This window comes from Pezoporus occidentalis, unplaced genomic scaffold (genome assembly GCF_034315485.1).
Source record: "Pezoporus occidentalis ecotype Australia unplaced genomic scaffold, CSIRO_AGI_Poc_V1 ctg2, whole genome shotgun sequence".
NCBI classification, from domain to species: domain Eukaryota; kingdom Metazoa; phylum Chordata; class Aves; order Psittaciformes; family Psittacidae; genus Pezoporus; species Pezoporus occidentalis.
In genome coordinates, this window is record NW_026913855.1 from 12,166,481 (window position 1) to 12,188,193 (window position 21,713).

Consider the following 21,713-nt stretch of genomic DNA (forward strand, 5'->3'; position numbering starts at 1 on the left):
TGCATAGGGACCATATATGTCAACCTGCGGTAACTGATAAGCTCTCTGCAGTCAGTGAGGAATACAGACATTTCTGGAAGCCCTCAGAAGAGCTTGAGCTCTGCAGCTAGCAAGGGCAGCTCCACAGTAAAATACAGAACAAATGCTTATCCAGTTAAAAATGTTGGTAGACCCTGGGATAAACAGACATAATGGTACAAAGAGCACAGGACCAGTCTTGCTCCAGACAGAAGAACCCAGCTAAAGTAAAACCCAACCAACAGAGTTACAATTCAACAGCAACAACCTCTGGTGATCAAGTCCAATTCAGCTAAGTGGACTTCCAGAGGTTTACCAAGAAACCACGCATGTTGAAAAGATATGTAATGGTCACAATAACACAATGAAACTACTCATTTGAGGTTCCTTCCAGGTAAGGAACCATGGGAACCTCATTCCTCTGTAGACATGCAGCTGGCATGGCCAACATCTTAACAATATCTAGTGTCACTAAGAGAGTAATCTGCTCATAGTTCTGTCCCTTGCCAAGTGTAGCTACCAAGGGGTACAGTTTGACAACTAAAGACCTTAGACATCCGATGGCAAATGACTTGGAATGCTCTTATCTTTGGACTAGCCCGCAATATTTTAAGCAAATGTAGGACACAAATGTGTACCGCTGCTGTTTGGGAGTGAGGCCCTCAGCAACATTTGTGTCAAGAATCTGGAAGAGCTGTGTCGGCTCCAATCCAACATTGACAACGCAACATTAGCAGCATCCATAGCAATCTGATAGGAAATCCTAGCTTAATGTTGGATTGTTTGGCAGGCTTCTCCCTTGTAACTAAAGGCAGCAGTGCCAAAACCCATGCCTCTCTGAGAAGCATTGGGAGATTAGCACATTAATATCACCTAGGAATAGGGCAAGAGGCTCTAATATAGCCTCCGGGGCTGTCAGGTTGCCACCTGATCCCACTGATGATAAAACTACTGGTGTGAGTATAAGCACCTCTCTCAAGCACTCAGATGTTCCCTTTGTCTTTCTGTTCCCCCTGGACCTGAAACCTGGCCCTGTTGCTGTCTGTCAGAAGTCAGAAGTCGATACTGAAGGCCCTGAAGACCCAGATATCTGGAGGACACTTGCTACAGGTAAGAAGAACATCCAGAGAAGCCACAAAAAGCCTGGGAAACAATGCAGCTCCCTCACTCTTGAGCTGAGCAGAGATCCTCAGCCCTCACAAGGGCACAGCATGGTCGAGGTTTACAAGGCCAGTGTACTCTTTGATGCACACTGGGGATGTGCAGCATACACTGGACTCTGCAACAGCCCTTTTGGCACAGGATCTCCCACAGTGTGCCGAGACAAAGCCCATCTGGTTTTAGAGATGTCTGTGAAATAATCAGTCAAACCTCAGCCAGGCACAGATATTATCACCTGAAAACAGAACAGAGCAGAAGCACTCCTGCTCTGCACAGGCATTTCTTAGGCCTTACAGCAGTCCCAGGCACAGGTCCTTCACCAGCAAGTCAGACATCCTCCGCTTCTGTGATCTTCAGAGAACAAAAGCAGGCATCTGCTCTTTCAAGCTTTTGCTTAACGTTTTCATACTGCATAAACAACTTGACATTAATAACAAAGTAGGAGTTCCTCAGTTTTGAAAGGAAATCCTTCTCTGCTATCGATTTCAAAGAGCGTCATGACTCACACCTAAATGGCACTGTGCACCAATGGTTAACTTAGGATCAGAACATTACTTTTGCACATTGTTCCCTTAACTAAATTCAAGAAAATCTGGAGAAAAACAAACCCAATCAATCCTAACAACACAACTCCCAGTAACCTACACTGGATCTCAGATAAAAAGTGTAGGGGAAGAGATGAAGAAAATAGAAGACTATCAACAACCACTAGAAAGGCTCAGGGATGAGAAGTACTGCCCCGTGAGAGTGTAACATCCAACAAAACCCTGCTCTCCCACGCAACTATTCGTGTGTCAAATGTACCAGTTCTGGCCATAGGCCCACTTGGTCTCTTGCCAATCTGAGAACTCCTCAGCTGTGCTATGGGTACCTGCAGCCTTGGGAACACAGCACTATCATTACAGTGCTCTCACTGCACATTTATCTTTAAATTCAGTGATTGAAAGAGAAGACAACTTGTTGCAACCGAAGCACTTGTGAGACTTGAGAACACACGGTAAATGACGGTCACCAAATCGCAACCGCTGCCACACACAGAGGCCGCGGATTCTCGGGCTCTTTGAGGAACAACGTGAAGCTGAGACCGGGGCCAGCTCCAGCCCATGAGAACCGGGGCTGTCCCAGCCTGCCCCCTCACAGCCCGGCCGAGCAGCTTCACCGCAGGCCCCAAGCGGGAGGCACCCACGGGTGCTCACGGGGCCGCTTCGGGTGCCTTCGATGCATTCCGCTGCCAAGGGCCCTCAGCAAAGAGGGGGCCACCGCTGACCGGCCCGGCTGAAGCCTCCGACAGCGCCAGCACGGCCACGGAGGCCCGGGCTAGGCACACACGAGGCTTCAGCTCTCCCTCCCCGGCCCGACGCTCAGCAGCTCCCGGCTGCCATTAAACGCGTGCCCTCCCGCCGCTCCCAGGGGGAAGGCGCCCGCCCGGCCCCGGCTGTTGGAACTCGGAGCGGCGCGACCCCGAGGCCTCCCCCGCCGCCGGCCCGGCCGCCTCCCGCCGCCACGTCAATAGGGGAAGAGGCGGGCAGGAGTGCGGCGCGCCGGGCCGGGCCGGGCCGGGCCCAGCTCCGCCGCTCCGGATACCCACCACGGGGCGAAGAACATGACGAAGTGGGGGGCGGCGGCGGCGCCGTGCCGCAGCATCTCCGCGCTGTAGAGGTGCCGCCCGTGCGGGTCCGGGGCCACCTCCGCCGCCGGGACCGGGTCCGGCTCCGGGCCCGGCTCCGGCTCAGCCCGCCCCAGCCGGCAGCAGAACACGGGGCCGAGCATGGCCAAGGAGAGGAGACGCCACCAGGCCGGGCCGGAGCGGAGCAGAGCCATCGCAGCGCCGAGACAGCGATCGGCCAAAGCCCCGGCTTGCTCCTGCCGCCTCTCCTCGCCCCGCCCGCCCTACGGCTCCCGCCTCCCGCTACCGGCCGGCCCCCCTCGGGTACCCCCCTGCACACATCCCCCTGCGCACGCTGTCCGGAGCCATCCCTTCTGGGGATAAAAAATGAGAAAATAAAATAAAACAATGTTTTAAATATATTACGTATGTATTTATGTTTGATGTTATTTTTATATACCATATCATTTGGTGGTTTATATTAATTGTAATTATGCTAATATACAAATCTATATTTGCATTTTAAAAACAACAACATAGATTTATATTTTAATATACACACAGAGAGACATACCGTGATGAAGCCTTTAAGTAAACCAGTGAAGAGGCAGGCAGAGTTAATAAGGGTGCTGTGCCTCTGGGAGAAAGCCCTGCTGCCCAGGTCCTCCCTCCCCGAGCCGTGCCCAACCTGGATAAAGACTCCGACCCTTGGCTCTCCTGCCTGCTACCAAGGGAATGGGTGCTCGCGCAACTGGGGGTTGCTTGAGTTGCAGCAGTACAGCAATAATCAGTAAATAATACTAATAAAAGCAGCAAATAATACTTAAAGATGGGGCTTTGAGCAACATGGTCTAGCGGAAGGTGCCCCTGCCCATGGCATGGGGGTTGGAACTAGATGATCTTTAAGGTCCCGTCCAACCCAAACCATTCTGTAATTCTACAATAGTATGAGATAGCTGGAAGCTGATATAACATAGGAGAGGGGGTTGCTTTTCTATAATTGCTCCAACTTCGGTTAATTTCAGTCTAGATTTTAACTGCAAGTCCTTGAGCTTGGGGTAGTGAACCGGTTAAAAATCACCTGGTTTAACAAGAAAATGCATTTTGATGAAAATGTCAGGTGACTAAATAAATCTGCATACACACAGACACGAGCATACGAGGCTGGCCTTTGTACTTCTGCAGACATCTGTGCTGGTATAACACCAGGGCTTGTGCCCAGCAAGATAGATGCAGCCTGACACCATTCCTCTCTCTGCCCGGCTGTTGCTTGCAGTCAAAAGCACTAATGCTTTCAGATAGGTGGAGTTCACTTCATACTATATCTTCCAGACTTCTCTCTTCCCCGCATCCTCTCTTCCCTGAACTATCCCCTCTAACATCACCTCTTCCACGGGAAGCACCAGGTAGGAAGGAGCTTTCTGTGCTGCCTGTGTACACATCATGCAACAACCATTTCCTTGCCTGGGCCAGTTTCCAGTTAGAGCCAAGGCTGGGTCTGGTTGCTCAGCTCACTTTGATGCTACATCATCTTTCCAAAGGCCATAACTAGACCCAACAAGAATCACTTAAAAAAGTAAAGAATTAAAATTAGAGATATCTTCTACTTTCAAAAACTATCTACCTCAAAACTAGGCTCCTAACAATCCCATGTGTACATGAAAGAGTTACAAAAGACTCAAACTATGTTTATTGCCAAACAAGAAAAAGGTCAAACATAGGTTGTCCAGAAGAGTAGCTAGTCACCAGAATTAGAATTTAAGTACGAATCAGTAACCTTAAGTACAAAGCAGCAGCCTTTTCTTTAAACAAGGTTTATTTCTGTGCTTCAGAGTAAGTGATTGACTAATCATGAATTCAAAAAGAATTAAGAAAAAAAAAGTGCAGATTATTTCCCCCCTTCAGCATATGAAAAAATACCAACAAACCCCCTTAAACAAAAAGGCAGTTATCAGAGAGGGTAAGAATGACTAATTCTCAGACCTTGAAGAACAGTGTCCTGATACAACCAGGTGGGCTGTCTAACCACAGAAAGCACCTCACCAGTTAAGCAAGCTGGTTTCTTTTCCGTACAAGGATATTTTTGGTCTTCCTTTTTTTCTCTGTATATCTACCACATTTAAAATTAGACTTTTAATTAAATTAATGATCCTCTTAATTAAAAATAGATTAATTAAAAGCTATTTTAAGTAATTTTAATAAATGTCTGAATTTAAAGTTTCCATCTAAGATACAGACCACATAAAAATGACATTACTTTCAGCAGAAATATGAGTATAATGGTTCAACATTCCTGAGATGAATAGGCAAAGATTACAGTTTAGCTTTTGTAAGTTAGCAAGAAGTACCGCTAGGGCAGAACTGCTAATAAGAATAAATCTTTCTCTGAGAATACTTCTTTCCATAAAATGCTAATGAGATTAATATTGCTTATGTGAATTAGTGTTTCCTGCTTGCTGATTTGGATCTTGATTAAAATTCTGTTACTGTCCACCACCTCGATCCAGCTCCCTTTTCTCTCTGTCTTTGGATCTTACGAACTTTTGTTCTAGCTCTCATCCTCCTATTTCTATTAACTAATTTGGGAATACAGCAAGGATAGGGAGAAAAACAGTTGAAGCAGCTTTGCAGGTAGCCTGGTGGCAACTGCTGTCTCTCAAAGTATACTTTGATAAACACCCACAAATGTTTCACACAATCTAAGCCACATTGATATCACATTATAAAAAGAGAAGGCACATCAGATAAGGGTGAAACACAAAAGACTTCCAACATCCATATTCCTCTTACTATCATCTTCCACCTAGTAATCCTCTTACTTCTGCACTCATACTATCCCTCGGTGCAGCATGCCAACATCACCCAGCCTCCTGCTTCTCCAGTCATCCAGCCTCTGCCTCCTGTGCCCCAGGTGCTTTGCAGGGATAATCAGTCCCTGCTTGACAGCAGGAGTTTCCACCCAGCTGCAAGTGACTGACATCCAGGAGCTGAACTCCTCAAGTGCTGTCCCAGGCTAAGGACCAGACCACCACCGTGGAGCACCTGAGCAGGCAGGAATGGTCCCATGGGTGAAGAGTCACCAGAACCAACTGTTCTTACTGCACTTACAACACTTACTGCAATTGCTCCTCGCAGATGGACAGTTCACAGGAGCTCGTTGTAGGTGACAGCATACATCTGGGGAGAAAAGCATCAAAACCTGTCAAGCTACAGGTGGGAGTTGATGTTTGTAATAACTGATCTAAACTAACCACCTAATCAAGAGAATATTGCCAATACACAGGAATGAACCTGCATTGTTTATCAGCAAGATGAATTTATCCTTGGATGTCAACAGCCAGTACTGATTATGACTCCTGAGAAGTCCTACAGCCCCTGTATATGTACACCGTTTCCCAAAGTCCTTCATGCTCTTTGCCCCAGTTCTGTAAGGACAATTAACGTCAAAATGTTTGCAGAGGAATAAGCCTGATATGTCAAACCCAGCCCACTGCCTCTTAGCTTCCACTGCCCAGTCAATCAGCTCCCATGGCTAAGAGGCACCGGCTCGTTCCTGGTGCATGCTTTGGCCTGCAGAAATGAAACTGTACAAACAAGTTGTTTACCCACATACGCTTGGGCAAAGAAAGTCCTTAGTTTGCAGCATGTGCTCAGGGGGGCTGTGTATTGCGTAGGCCTCATGTAAATGTTTTGTAGAACCAAGGGAGTGTAGGACCTCAGAGGTCATGGAGTTTAGTCCTTGTTCTAATAATAGCATCATACAATCCTATTTGCAAACTGCCCTAGCACTACAAGTGATGGTGTTTTTAGGCCTACAACACTCTAAAAGTTAGCTCCTTGCCCGGGATTATGAACTTTTTTCATAATCAGCCTGTATTTATTTATGGCTTATTCATACCAGGGTGTTCCTGTGCCAGCCTTATCATTTAGATTAAATACTCTTTTCCTCTTTCACAGTATTTAGAGGTAGCAGTGGCATCCTTTCTTGGCTTTTGTTCTGCTAGACTAAACAAGCTAACAGCTCCCATTCATTCACAAGTACCATCCCACAAATCTTCTGCACAAACCAGACTGGCAAATAAAAACAATCAATCATCCTCTCATCCATTCACACACAGCTGAGCAGCAGATGCATTTTAACGCCTGCACGTCTTAGTTGCCTTATCCCTGACGTTAATGCATCCCTAAAACAGGATTTGCATCTTATCTAAGAGGTTGACTGCTTTGCAGATGTTTCCCTTTCCATTCAAGTCACAGACAACTACTTCCCTTCTATGGCCCTGAAGAGAGAAGATGATGTTATGTATGCATTCAGTTTGGGGTTCTTAAAATGTGACTTGCTTACTGGCAATCAAAGCAACCTACAGCAGGTGATTGCCTTGCTTGATAGAGTCCAGAAATAGGTGCTCTGCAAACCAAAGCCTGATCCACACACACCTCTGTGCCACACTTTTTTCTCTTCTGTACTACTCAAGTAATACAGGACTACATGCAGGTGGGGAAAATGACCCCTCAGAAGCAGCTTTGTTGCTCTGTTTTTCTCAGCTTCCCTTTCCTCACTTGTATTTTCCCCATCTCAGGGACTTCGCTAGAGCCAGTCTTGTTTTCCTAAGAGCTTCCTGTTTCTGATACGTATTTTGAAACAGCAGCTGAAATTGTGTCAGCAGAGGATGCTAATAGCTGGAAACAGTGAGAGAAAACAAGAAATTTCCCAAGACCCTCAAGGAGGGAATACCTATCACATTATCCAGCCCCGCTAATGAGGTCTTTGAGCAGGAAAAGCTGAGCCCCTAGGTTTACGATTTTAAGACCTGTGTCGGTCGTGTTGAGCTTTCCTGACTTTTGTCATTTAGAAATGTCTTAATTAAATCTTTTCCATCTTGTGAAAGCGGTGTGTACACACTTCTTTGCAATGCTTGGTTTTAAATGGAATAAAAATAATGTTTCAGGAGTTGCTACGGTTCCATAAAAATTGCTCTGTTCTGTTCCATTCCTTCAAGTAGAAACTTGACTATATAATTGACCTATTGTACTGGTTTTGTCTGAGATGGAGTTCAATTTTCTTCATACAGGCTCTGTAGGAAGGGCAGGAAGGGAAGATGAGGAGGGGATGTTGCCCTCTATGTTAATGACTAGCTGGAGTCCGTGGAGCTCCAGCTGGGGATAGATGAGAAGACTATGAGTCAGGATTAAAGGAAGGACATGTACAGGTGATATAATACGGGGGGTTTGCTACAGGCAATCTGACCAGGAAGACAGAGTGGATAAGGCCCTCTATAGACAGATAGAAGCAGCCTCACTTTCACAAGTCCCAGTCCTCATTGGGAACTTCAACCACCCTAGTATCTGTTGGAGACAAAGTGGCAAAGCATAAGCAATCCAGGAGGTTCCCAGAATGCACTGATGATAACTTCCTTCTCTAAATGACAGAGGAGTTATGCTGGAGGACCTTATTCTCACCAACAAGAAAGGGCTCGTGTGGAAAGTGAAATTCAAGGACAGCCTTGGCTACAGTGACCATGAAATGCTGGTGTTCAAGGTCCTTAGGATAGCAAGGAGAGTGCGCAACAAACTTGTTACCTGGACTTCAGGAGAGTAGACTTTGGTCTCCTCAGGGATCTGCTTGTTAAAGTGCCCTGGGACAAAGCACTGAGGGGAAGGGGGGCCCAAAAAGGTTGGTTAATATTTAAGAATCACCTCCTCCAAACTCGGGTCATTCCTTCCATCAAAAAGGAAGTCAGGTAAAAACATCAGGATGCCTCCATGGATGAACAAGATGCTTCTGGACAAACTCCAACCCAAAGAGAAAGCCTACAGAGGGTGGAAGCAAGGATGGGTACCCTGGAGGGGATACAGAGCAATTGTCCTCACAGCCATGGATCAGGTTAGGAAAGCTAAAGCCCTCAGGGAATGAAACCTGGCAAGGGATTTCAAGAGCAATAAGAAAAGATTCTATAGGTATGGTGGTGATAAAAGGAAGACTAAGGAAAATGTGGTCCCTTTCCAGAAGAAAATGGGACACCTGGTTGCTTGGGATATGGAGAAAACCATGACGCTCAATGACTTATTTGCCTGAGTCTTCACTGGCAAATGCTCCAGCCACACCACCTAAGTCACCCAAGAAGGCAAAAGCAGGGGCTGGGATCATGAAGGCTACCCACCATAGGCTGGATGGTAACACCCAAAGAGATGTGGTCAACAGCTTGATGTCCAAATGCAGACCAGTGATGAGTGGCATCCCTCAGGGGTCAGTACTGGGACTGGTGCTGCTCAACATTTTTGTCGGTGACATGGACAGTGGGATTGAGTGCGCCCTCAGCAAGCCTGCTGATGACACTGAGCTGTGTGGTGAGGTCAACACACTGGAGGGAAGGGATGCCATCCAGAGAGACCTTGACACACTTGTGAGGTGGGCCAACACAAACCTCAGGAAGTTCAGCAAGGCCAAGTGCAAGTTCCTGCACCTGGGTCAGGGCAATCCCAAGCACAAACACAGGCTGGGTGGAGAATGGATTGAGAGCAGCCCTGAGGAGAAGGATTTGGGGGTGCTGGTTGATGAGTAGCTCAACATGACCCAGCAGTGTGGGCTTGCAGCCCAGAAAGACAACTGTATGCTGGGCTGCATCAAAAGTAGTGTGACCAGCAGGTCAATCGATTGTGATCCTGCCCCTGTACTCTGCTCTTGGGAGACCTCACCTGCAGTACTGTGTACAGCTCTGAGGCCCCCAAAATGAGAAGAGGCAAGTCCAGAGGAAGGCCATGAAGATGATCCGAGGGCTGGAGCATCTGTCCTATGGAGACAGGCTGAGTTGGGGTGGTTCATCCTGGAGAAGGCTCTGGGGAGACCTTAGAGCAGCCTTCTAGTATCTAAAAGGAAAGGGGGGCTAAAAGAAATCTGGAGAGGGACCTTTTACAAGGACATGTAGGGATAGGAAGAGAGGAAATGGCTTTAAACTGAAAGAGCATAATTTTAGATTGTATATTAGGAAAAGAATCTATGATAGTGGTGAGGCACAGGAAGACAATTGCCCCAACAAGCTGTGGCTGCTCCATCCCTGGAAGTTTTCAAGGCCAGGTTGGATGGGGCTTTGAGCAACCTGGTCTAGTGGAAGGTGTCCCTGCCTGTGGCAAGCGAGTTGGAACTGGATGAGCTTTAAGGTCTCTTCCAACCCTAATCATTTTATAATAATAGTTCTTATTGTGCTGTGTTTTGGATTTGTGACCAAAACAGTGTTGATAACATGGGGATATTTTAGTTATTGCTGAGCAGTGTTTACACAGCATCAAGGCCTTTTCTGCTTTTCATGCTGCCCTACCAAGCGAGCATATGGGGGATGCACAAGATGTTAGGACATAGCTGGGACAGCTGAACCCAACTGACCAGGGGGATATGATACTCCATATGGTGTCACAATTGTCAGTAAAAGCTGGAGAAAGAAAGGGAAGAGGAGGCATTCAGAGTTACAGCATTTGTCTTCCCATATCAATGTTATGTATAATAGAACCCAGCTTTCCTCGGGATGGCTGTGCATCTTCCTGCTGGTGGCAAGTAGTCCATAAATTCCTTATTCTGCTTTGCTTGTGCACACCTGTTTTGCTTTACCAGTTAAACTGTTTTTATCTCAACACAGGAGTTTTACCTTTTTTACCCTTCTGATTTGCTCCCCCGTCCCAGTGGGGGAAAGTGAGCAAGAAGCTGTGTGGGGCTCAGCTGCCCACTGGGGTTAAACCACAACACTTACCCAAAGCAAGATCCTTTTTTCCAAACATTTCCCCCCACCCCCCCCTTTTTTTTTTTCCTAGTCTGGGGAAATCTTCTAAAACTCCAAGAGTTTTCCTCCAATCACATTCAAAGACTGCACTGAGATTCTTTGATTTAATTCTTGTTCATAGCCATTGGCAGGCACTTGGAACAAGTGTGCAGCAGTGGCAGCTGCTAGAGCACAGCTGACTTTGAGACATCAGACAAAACCTGGAAAATCAGAGCAGCTTTTACTACACATTGTATTGTGTGATAGTATACAAAATATAGAGAAAGGGCAGTTTTACCATAGGCTACCAAACTCCACTGAGTCAGTATAGTGCTGCCATTTGTGTTACCCCTGATTTTTGTCCCCATGATTTACAACACATATTGGCTATTTTAGTCATTTGTATCTCAGGCGTAACACCTAACTTGCCATGTAAATGTAGTTTTCTCGATTACATTCCACTGTTAACTCTACCTATAATCCACCAAAAAAAAACCAAGGACGAACTCATATGTATGACCCCCAAGAGACTTTTAAAGCTCAGAATACAGCAACTTGTATTTTGACAGCTGTCCTTTGAATCCCAAACTATAACCCCTCGGGGGACATAGCATTATGTAATTTTAGTGACAGCACAATTGTCATTCAGCTAGAAAGAAGGATATTGTGATCTCAATGGAAAAGCGATACTGCCATCTGTAAGCTTATAGCCCTTTTTCTTTGGTAATTTGTACCTCTCATGAAAGGTTAGGAGTGGAAATTACTACAAGCTGCTGAATAAAATGACATCATTTTGCCACCCACAAAATGTTACCAGTTTGACAGCCTAGAAAATGGCAGTAATGCCTAGCAGTAGGGAAAGAGCAATCCCAAGGCAAGCGAGCACTCTTCTGTCTGGAGGAAACCTATGCTCATTGTGTTGGCTGACCACCGTCTCTGTGGGACTGTGACCACTGTGGCCACAAACTCCAGTTTCAATAGTTGCTTTCCCCACTGGCTGCAGGAAGGGAATATGTAATTGCTGGAAATGCTACTGATTATTACAGTTCAGTCAAATGAAACAGAATTTTGCTTTCAGGCAATTTACTCTCAATTGTAAGCCACTATGGTGCAAAATTAATAAACAGGGAAATTAAGTTCTGCAATTAGAAGTTGTTAGGAAGAATAGGATAATATAGATTGAAGATTTCATGGATCATAAAGAAAGAATTTCCTGTCTATTAATTCTGCAGCTGTTTTAATGTGCTTCTCTGAATGATGGAATACTGGAGGCTATTTTTTTCCATGGCTGAATTCTCTTCCATTACACTGCACACACCCTCTTAAGTAACCTGCAGCTGCTTTTATCTGCCACTATGAATGATGGTCCATTGTGATATTTGACACATTAGAGAGCCCTGTGATTTCTCCACATACCTCAAATAAAACCAATCTAAGCTCAAGAAACAGAGACTGCAAGCATAAGTAGGATTTTAAAATGTCCTGAGATATCCAAAAGGTGAATGTGGATTAAGAAAAAAGAAACCGAAAAGCATTTGTATGGACAGAGTTACTCACTCATCATTTCTGGCCAGCTCCACATGCTGTATAGCAAGAAAACCGGTTTTAATTATTTTTTAATCAGCATTTTTTCCCTGGTCTGTCCTGTACCCTTCTGGTGGCTCACAACCAGCATATTCCTATATCCACCCAAAGAAAAGTTGGACTCTGATGTTGCTCTTTCAAAGCCAGCTGCAATTCCTAATAAGAGCAATTTTTTTAACTTGTTTTTTCTCTTCTGAACTGCAACACCACCTCTCTTTAGAAAAGAAGACCCGAAACTATGGAGGACTTTAATTCTAACTGACAGGACTGCCATTACTTAATGTTTGTTTTATACTTTCAGTATGTCACTTAATCTAATTTGGATGTTTTGCAGCACTAATGAACTTCTTTACCCTGTAACAGCTGATGTCAAATGCAGGATTTATAGTTTAACAGAAGCAAAGAGGAATTCACAGCGATTCAAGAATAAAGCAAATAGCCAAACTTCTAAATGCGAGTTAGCTGATTAGGATTTAAACACAGATATCTTCCTTATGTGCACTTCAATCCCTTGAAAACTTGCCTTTTCTGTTGCTAAAATCTACAGTTTTGCATTTCTGGTACAAGGACTTTTTTCTTTCTAGCTCTCACCAAGCCAACAGCTTCTTTCTTTATTTTTAGCTCTTTATCTTACTGCTTTGTCTTACACCTTCATACCCATACTTCTCAGTATTTCCTTTCTTTGGCTATGGAAGCGTATGAATTAAGAAATTACAGTCTATCCTACAGATTGTAAAATTAGCTCTCCAGATATCACATGATAAATGAAAGAAATATTTTAAAAACATATTAAATACTCACTGTATTTCTTTCTAAATCAGGCTGTCACCCCCCTTTCTATTTCACATATATGACAAACCCATCGAAGACACATAGAAAAATAACCTACTGGTCATGGCTCCCTTGGGTTCACAAAAGGAAGAGGTCTACAGACAGGCTGTTACTACACACCACGAGAGGAACAGCACAGCACTGGTAGGAAGAAAGTTTGGAGACAGTTAAGGAACGTAGTTTGTAAAATACATAAGATGGGAGCAGCAGGGTAAAACAAGAAGAAAGGAAAACAGGCATGGTCTGCAGTACAGCACAAGAATTTGTGTGGAGAAGAAATATCTGAGTTGGAAAGAGCATAAAGACATGCATGTTGTTTGGGGGAGCCAGGTGTCTATCCATATAGACAAAGGAAGAAGAAATCTAAAAGAAGCTACAGCAACCTATGTGTGCCTGCTGCAGGACCTAGGATATACTGCAGGAGAGATGGTGCCTGGTCGGGAATTGTGTGTTCTTAATCTGTCAATCAACTGGAGGGCAAGCGTTCACGAACGTAACTTAAGAGCATGAGAACAGCTGTAAATTACCTTGTGTCCTAGTTTCAGCTGGGATAGAGTTAATTTCCTTCCCAGTAGCTGGTGCAGTGCTGTGTTCTGGCTTTAGTCTGAGAACAGTGTTGATAACACACCGATGTTTTAGTTGCTGTTAAGTAGCACTCGAACTCAAGGACTTTTCAGTCACTCATGCTCTGCCAGTGAGGAGGGGAACAAGAAGCCAGGAGGGAGCACAGCCAGGACAGCCGACCTGAACAAGCCAAAGAGATATTCCATACCACAGCACATCATGCTCGGTATATAAACCAGGGGGGCCGTCTGGGAGGGGCTGATTGCTGCCTGGGGACTGGATGGGCATTTGTTAGCAGGTGGTGAGCAATTACCTCATGCATCACCTGTGTTTATTGAGTTTGAATCCTCTCTCTCTTTTTGTTGTTGTTGTTTATGTCAATTATTAAACTGCTCTTATCTCAACCCATGAGTTTTGCCTTTTCCCAAATCCCCTCTTCATCTCACTGGGGTAAGGGCAGGGGGCAGAGAGTTGCTGGCTGGGGTTAAGCCACCACACCTTTGTTGGGATACTCTACCTCAGTCTGCTGCATGAATCAGTGACTGCAGGGCACACCATGCTCCGCATGGCAAAATGTTACTTGCTGGGGAACAGCCAGTCTGCCCTTATAGGGCCTCTCAGAAAGGACTGTCAACACTTAGAACTTTTTACTGATCATTATAAGGCAAGGGTCACCAGAGTGACAAATGTTTTAGAAGATGCTAATTCCTTGTTAAGCTGGACATTTTATCAAAGTCAGATATAAAGTCACACACTTTAAAACAAGGGATCATGCCATAACATAGACAGTAAAGAAAGGTGTTCAGGAGGCAAGAGCTTCACAAAGTGCTCAGGAAGCATTTAATGAGAAGGCCAGAGACCAAACATGGTGGGACATTTCCCTAGAAACCCAGGAGAGGGAAGGGAGAGCATTCGTGGTCAAAGGCAGCAGGAAAAGAGAGAGGAAATGGGAAATAATAATGTCACAAAACATCCCCAAAAAGACAAATCTTCAAAAAAGATGAAGTCATCAAGGAGGCCAAAGCTAGCAGAGAAGCATGCCATCATTCCTCTGAACACAGAAAGTCATCTAGGAACGTTACGGAAATGGGTGTAATGGGGAGACAAAAGAGGATAGGACTGCAGCTAACAGTGGCTGACTTGACTAGACAATGAGTTAGCCAAATTAGCTTTTTCTAGCTTAACCTGAGTGATCTGTTTAACTCCTGCTTGGTAGAAAAAGACTTCAAAACATCATGCATGTTAAGGACTGCTTTCAACAAACGCTTTACCACTGAGGTAGATAGGAAGAGGGGCTGTGGTAGGATCTTTGGAGTTTGTTTTGGATGCATGTAGCCGATGCAGTTTCATCAGCTTTTCTGTCATTCTCCTTATGTGTCCAAATGGTTCTCAAGCAGAGACTTGTGTTTTAGGAGCAGTAACTGTGCCCTTGCCATTTCAGTTTGCTCTAAGCTGCTTTAGCCATCAGAGGTTTTGGAATCATCATTCTCAATGAGAAAATTTGCTCTTTTTGTAGACAGAATTTAATCTTATCTCATGAAACATGAGTGTGGTTTTGGTGCATTTAGTGTGCTAGAAAAGTATTAAGTACCTGTATTTCTGATCTAATCCTTGCGTAAATACCACCAAATCAGTGACTGTAGCTTTAGGCATTCAGCCAGGGAGAAATTAGTTTTCTGTGCTGATGTTCTCAATGGAAAGCTCAGGTACCTCAAACAGTTTAACAAAACTAAACATGCTAGTTCTTCTGTGAAGTTTCAGTCTATGAGATAAAAACTAAACCCTTCCTTGATTGCCATTTTGCCAAGATATGTAGACCATATGTATGCCCACTACTAGAAAGTATTAAATGAAATATTATTCTTTGATGTGAGCTCAAACACAATTTGTTAAAGCTCTGCTTGTAGAAAATTAAAAATCTTGTAAGTAGGCAGTGGCAGCCATGGATGGCTTAGAACATCAAACCTTTGAGCAGTTAAATCTATTTTCTTTCTCCACCTCATGCAGAAGAACATGTAATTTGATCATGAAGCAGGGAGGTACCAAAGATAGCCTGGGAACATTCAGCCAGTGGCATAACCCACCAAAATCCCAGTCTTAACTGAAAACCCTTCACCAGGAAGTACTGTTTCTCAAGCACTATTGTGGGTCATAAGATTCCTCGTAAAGACAGGCACCAGCAAACACCTCTCCGAAGCTTCATTCTCTACAAAACTGCCAGGTAAATAAAGTGCATTTATTCCACATATTCTCCTACTTATCTTACTTTTTGAAGGACGATGGGAAGGGGGAGAATCTCACTCTGGTTTTATGATATTAAAAATGTATTTATCCTCACATATTGCTTATGAACTTGTGTTGTTTATACTGACCCATGATTTCATGTGCTCAAAGCCAGCAATTGGCTCAGGCTCTAACTTTCTTCTACACTAAAGAGCTCTGAGCCCCTGCCATCACAGAAACTGAGCTGTAACTAGTTGTTTTTCATGTGTACAAAGCACTATGCGGAGTCTGTGATGGCAAGCAGATATTATTGCTAAATAAGTAATTCAATATAGGCATTTACAGGTCATTCCTGCTGGTACAGGGCACGTGAAGCACTGCAAACCAGACATGCGTCTCGCCGTCTAGGAAAAAAAGGAAAGCACCTTTTCTCTCACACCGGCAAGATGCCCTGAAAAGTGGATATACTTTTTATCCAATTTACAGTGTTATCTTCCAGAAATAAAAGATTATTTGGGAAGACTAACTCCATTTCAAAACAGTATCTCAGAGTTTTACACTGCCTTCCAGAAACATTAGGATAGTAACAGGCAAGGGCTAAGCATGTTTTGGATGATAGGAGCAGCAGAGAGAGGAAACCCAAGGTTAAGATGCAGGACTTGTTCACTCAATATTTAGTCAGTGTAACACTTAGTTCAGATGTAATAATCCAGTCTGCATATATTTTATTCCATTTCTAGTGTAAAACTGAAATAACGCAAGCAAAGAACAGAACTGAGTCTCCTACCTCCTGTGCTACTGAGTACCCACGCTTCAAAGTATTGTGGGGAAAACTACTAAGAAGTGATAAACATTTATCATCCAGGCTTATATGTCAAGGAATATTTCTACTTAAAGACTCATGTGACAATCTTTCTTTACTTGTAAATATATACCTGTTTCCAGGACCTGCAGAAGCTTTCAGCAAAAAAGGAATCTCAGACTCTGAGTTAACCACATTAAAATGAAAGGGCATAAAACTATCAATGAAACCACCTTTTCCCTCCATTTGTGAATGAGATGGATCCGAATGAAGGCTGCCATAATATCAGCAGGTTGGTGTAAGTGCTGGAGGAATGGAAAGACATTTTTGGCTGTACCTCAGGGAAAGCACAAGCCACCCTTTCCACATGCTTGCAGGATCTGGATCCTGTTCAGTGCACAGAAAATCTTCCTTGAGCGGGCAGCACCTGTGACAAGGGCGCTTGTTTCATCCACCAAGATGTGATCCTGGCTGCAGTTTCTTCCCCTGTTATCTCAAAGTAGAGGCAATATAAGGTTCTCTAGATAAGGCTGTGTACATACGGCTTGTTTACAAATGGAAGCTATTTTTTAATGGAAGATCCTACTTTTAAGGTGGATCTTTCATTGTAAGCATGTAACAGACTTGAGCCTCCAGCACTCTCAGCACTACCTCAGTCATCATCAGCTGAAGTATCCAAACTGAAGCCTTCAGTGCTACCGGGTTTGGAGAGACACAATAGACTCAAAACCTTCCTGATGAGTACAGTGACAAGTCTGCACTTTTGCCCTACTGAAAATAAATTTATACTCAATCCATGTGAGTGATGCGAAGATTAATTTTTGAATACTTTCAAATTAATTTGGAAAAAAGGTACCTTAAACAGTAAATATGTTCTCCTGAGCACTCTGGATAGCAACTATAGGAACAAGTTCTAGCATATGATTAACTTTTGCTTTATTCTTCCTCTAACTTTATTGCTTCCTGTTCCTTGTAACATATTCATTCAAACTACAGTGAAGTTACAGCTGCTGTCACACAACTCTACTTGGACATCCCTACTGTGCAGGGAAAGATCAAAACATGGATTTACAAAATTTGAGAAATCATGCTGAAAAATAAGCATTGTAATATCTGTTATTACCACTAGCATCTGTTGTCGCAGTGGCATCTGGCTTGGGACTTCTGTTTGCTGATAAAGTTCTGGTACCAGAAGAAGTCTTGCTCCTTGATACAGCTCCAAAAGTCAACACACATCATTGGCTTTATTACGGTGAATCACTCTTTCAAGCCTTCACCTGCTCAACATCTGACAGTTAAAGGAGACTTATTATTTCAGGTACTTTAATGTAGCAATTACTACTGTTGGACTACAGTTACTACAGATTGGAACCCAAGTCATAAATTTGAGATGCTTATTCAAACTTCTGTAAAGTTGGAAGGCACTCAAAAAAATCAAAGGCTTTGGGTCATTTCCATCTTTATCTGCTTGCATTGTCAGTGGCTGTCCAAAATGAGACACTGCAAAGAAAGAGGGGAGTATTTACATGCTGCATTTCTCATACTGACATGCCTTGAGTCCCACTGATGCAAATGGACCTGGTCTTACGTTGTAAACTATTGATTTCACATGGTAATATTGTACAATATTGCCTGTCTGCTATTTGTACGAGGCACCTCCCTGATACACCAAGTACTTTAAGACATCGCTTTTCCAGTCACTGATCAACACAACGAAAAACTAAAAAAGAAAAAAATAAAAACCACAACAAAAACCCACCCCAAAACCTGTCTTGCAATTATTTTTAGTCTTTAATAAGTTTTTGTATGTTGTTAATTAACGAAAACTGCTTCAAGAGGTGTCCTGGGAAATCAAGGAATGTTAAGGCTGGCGTGCTCATTCCCAGGATCAGATGTTGAGCTCTGCAGCAGTGTTCCAGAAGAACACCTGCAGAAAAATCAAAGTAGCTTTGTCTCCCTCGCTCCTCACAGCCTTATTCCCCTCCACTCCATGAGGCAGCCCTGACCTACCCACAACAGGCATTTTCAAGAGTACCCTGTAAATGCAGTGCTGACACTGGGGATACATTTGAGGTTCATCTCTCTCCTCTTTGCATGCCCGTGTATTAAGGAACCACAGCAGCTGCTGAAGGCCTGTATCAGAAATGCAACCACAACACTGATCTCCCCACCATCTCATCAGGGCACTAGATGACACATTTCTTGGAATATTTCAACAATGTAGGTAGGTTATTCTTTTTGCTGAGCCCTAGGTCCCAACTAAACACCTTTTAATGCTCTGAGTATCCTTCCAATGCTGGACCACTCGCAGTTCATGAACAGGAGTCCTCCCTGAAGTAAAGGCAAAGCTCTGTGAGATGAAGCCAAATTCAAGCTGATGTTTCAGCAGCTTCCAGCCACCACCTTCTGAACTGTCCTTCCAAATCAAGCTGCCATCCCACACTTGACTCTGTTTTTGCTGGGGGCTGTCCTGGTGCTGTGTATGCACAATGTCTGAAACTCTGGGAAACTTTCAGTGTCCTCTGCATCAAGAAAGAAAATTGCTTTTTCATGAGTGCATGTAATTACTAATAGAAAGGCATTGTCCACAGGCAGCTCAGAATAGCAGTGTTTGTTGAAAAATTAAATCTCATAGATCTTTAGCTCTCTAACCTGGATCCATTAGAGGACAGATTCTGCTAAAATCTACAGAAGTGGGTTAAGCTAGAGGAGATACCGATTTGTACTTGGAGGAAGGGTTATTTGCCTTTACCACTTTCAAATGCTATTTTTAAGTAACATCAGGTGCTCTTTCTCAACCAGTGTTCAGTGCTGTTTGCTTCCCAGTCTCAAAAACACCTTCCAGGTGCATTTGCTGAGTGTTAGTAGATTAACACACTGGGGAGGGAAGACAAACCACAAGCAGCTGCATCTGCCTGTGTGGAAAGACTTCTGTAAGTGTTACCCAGCTTTTAGAGTCCTTTACTCCATGAAAAAGAAAGGTTACTGCCTGGCATAGCTATCAGATACACGTTTTGGATGTATTCTTAAGTAATTTGGCGTGAGAAATGGACTGGAGAAAGATGAGCTCAACGCTTAGAGTCCTCTTTGAGCCAATGTTACTGCTGTACATAAAGAAGCAGCTCTAAGAAGCTGAAGAAGTGGAACATTCATGGATGGTATCCACCCAAAACTGAAATACCAGGATGCTGCCAATGTCAGTAGTGGAAGGGAGTTCTCTCAAGCTCTTTAAGATAGCTGTGGTACGAATATAGCACAGTAATCTGTGAGAGGATAAAAAGTTCTACCAGTTGCCTAAAGTAGCCTGAGGGCATAAATGGAGAAATTATAAACTGCCATCCAATATGTTTGGTAATCATGGCTGTGGTGGAAACAACTGACAGTCTTGGCACCACACATCCGAATCGCCTCCATTCTGAAACATAACTTCCCTTCTGGGCTCCTTTTACTGTTACTTGGGACTGGCTAGCTTTTCTTGGCCTTTCCAGGTCAGGAAGTTAGCAACAGCCTTTTGGAGCTGAAGCATGCTCTGCTACACACAGTCCTGCTGCACCCAAAGTGGCCATACATTTTGATCTATTTTTAGAAAGACATTTATGACAACGCTCCATTCTGATCTCATGAGAAGGTGTTTAACTTCCTCACTCCCAGCCTTTCTCTTGGGAATCCAGTGTAGTCCATGTTATAGAATCATAGAATCATAGAATAGTTAGGGTTGGAAAGGACCTTAAGATCATCTGGTTCCAACTCCCCTGCCATGGGCAGGGACACCTCACACTAAACCTTCTCACCCAAGGCCTCATCCAGCCTGGCCTTAAACACTGCCAGGGATGGAGCATTCACAACCTCCCTGGACAACCCATTCCAGTGCCTCACCACCCTAACAGGAAAGAATTTCCTCCTTATGTCCAATCTAAACTTCCCCTGTTTAAGTTTTAACCCATTACCCCTTGTCCTGTCACTACAGTCTCTCATGAAGAGTCCCTCCCCAGCATCCCTATAGGCCCCCTTCAGATACTGGAAGGCTGCTATGAGGTCTCCACGCAGCCTTCTCTTCTCCAGGCTGAACAGCCCCAACTTCCTCAGCCTGTCTTCATATGGGAGGTGCTCCACTCCCCTGATCATCCTCGTGGCCCTTCTCTGGACTTGTTCCAACAGTTCCATGTCCTTTTTATGTTGAGGACACCAGAACTGCACACAATACTCCAGGTGAGGTCTCATGAGAGCAGAGTAGAGGGGCAGGATCACCTCCTTCAACCTGCTGGTCACACTCCTTTTGATGCAGCCCAGGATTCAGTTGGCTTTCTGGGCTGCAAGCGCACACTGAAGCCAGCTCATGTTCATTTTCTCATCAACCAACACCCCCAAGTCCTTCTCTGCAGGGCTGCTCTGAATCTCTTCTCTGCCCAACCTGTAGCTGTGCCTGGGATTGCTCTGACCCAGGTGTAGGACCTTGCACTTGTCATGGTTAAACTTCATGAGGTTGGCATCAGCCCACCTCACGAGTGTGTTGAGGTCCCTCTGGATGGCATTCCTTCCCTTCAGGGTATCAACCGAACCACACAGCTTGGTGTCATCGGCAAACTTGCTGAGGGCACACTCAATCCCACTGTCCATGTCAGTGACAAAGATGTTGAACAAGACCGGTCCCAACACCGATCCCTGAGGGACACCACTCGTTACTGGTCTCCAGCTGGACATTGAGCCATTGACCACAACTCTTTGTGTGCTGCCATCCAGCCAGTTCTTTATCCACTGAGTGGTCCATCCATCAAATTGATGTCTCTCCAATTTAGAGACAAGGATGTCGTGTGGGACAGTGTCGAACGCTTTACACAAGTCCAGGTAGATGACATCAACTGCTCTACCCCTGTCCATCAGTTCTGTAGCCCCATCATAGAAGGCCACCAAATTGGTCAGGCAGGATTTCCCCTTAGTGAAGCCATGCTGGCTGTCACCAAGCACCTTGTTGTTTTTCATGTGCCTTAGCATGCCTTCCAGGAGAATCTGCTCCAAGACTTTGCCAGGCACAGAGGTGAGACTGACTGCTCTGTAATTCCCCGGGTCATCCATTTTCCCCTTCTTGAAAATGGGGGTTATATTTCCCTTTTTCCAGTCATCGGGAACTTCACCTGACTGCCATGATTTCTCAAATATGATGGCCAGCGGCTTC

General features: G+C 44.5%; 1 protein-coding gene across 2 annotated transcripts in view; it reads right to left on the bottom strand.

Annotated features, from left to right (window-relative positions):
- Positions 1–21,713, bottom strand: part of TXNDC5 (thioredoxin domain containing 5) — a 47,225-nt gene that overhangs the window by 23,059 nt on the left and 2,453 nt on the right. The window contains exon 1 of one of the 2 annotated variants that reach the window (XM_062617865.1): positions 2,768–3,064. The exons of the other annotated variant lie outside the window; for it this stretch is intronic. Within the exon in view, the coding sequence (XP_062473849.1) occupies positions 2,768–3,000 (233 nt within the window). The 5' untranslated portion in view covers positions 3,001–3,064. Of the gene's footprint in view, positions 1–2,767; positions 3,065–21,713 lie in introns of those variants that run through there. 2 annotated transcript variants of the gene reach the window in all.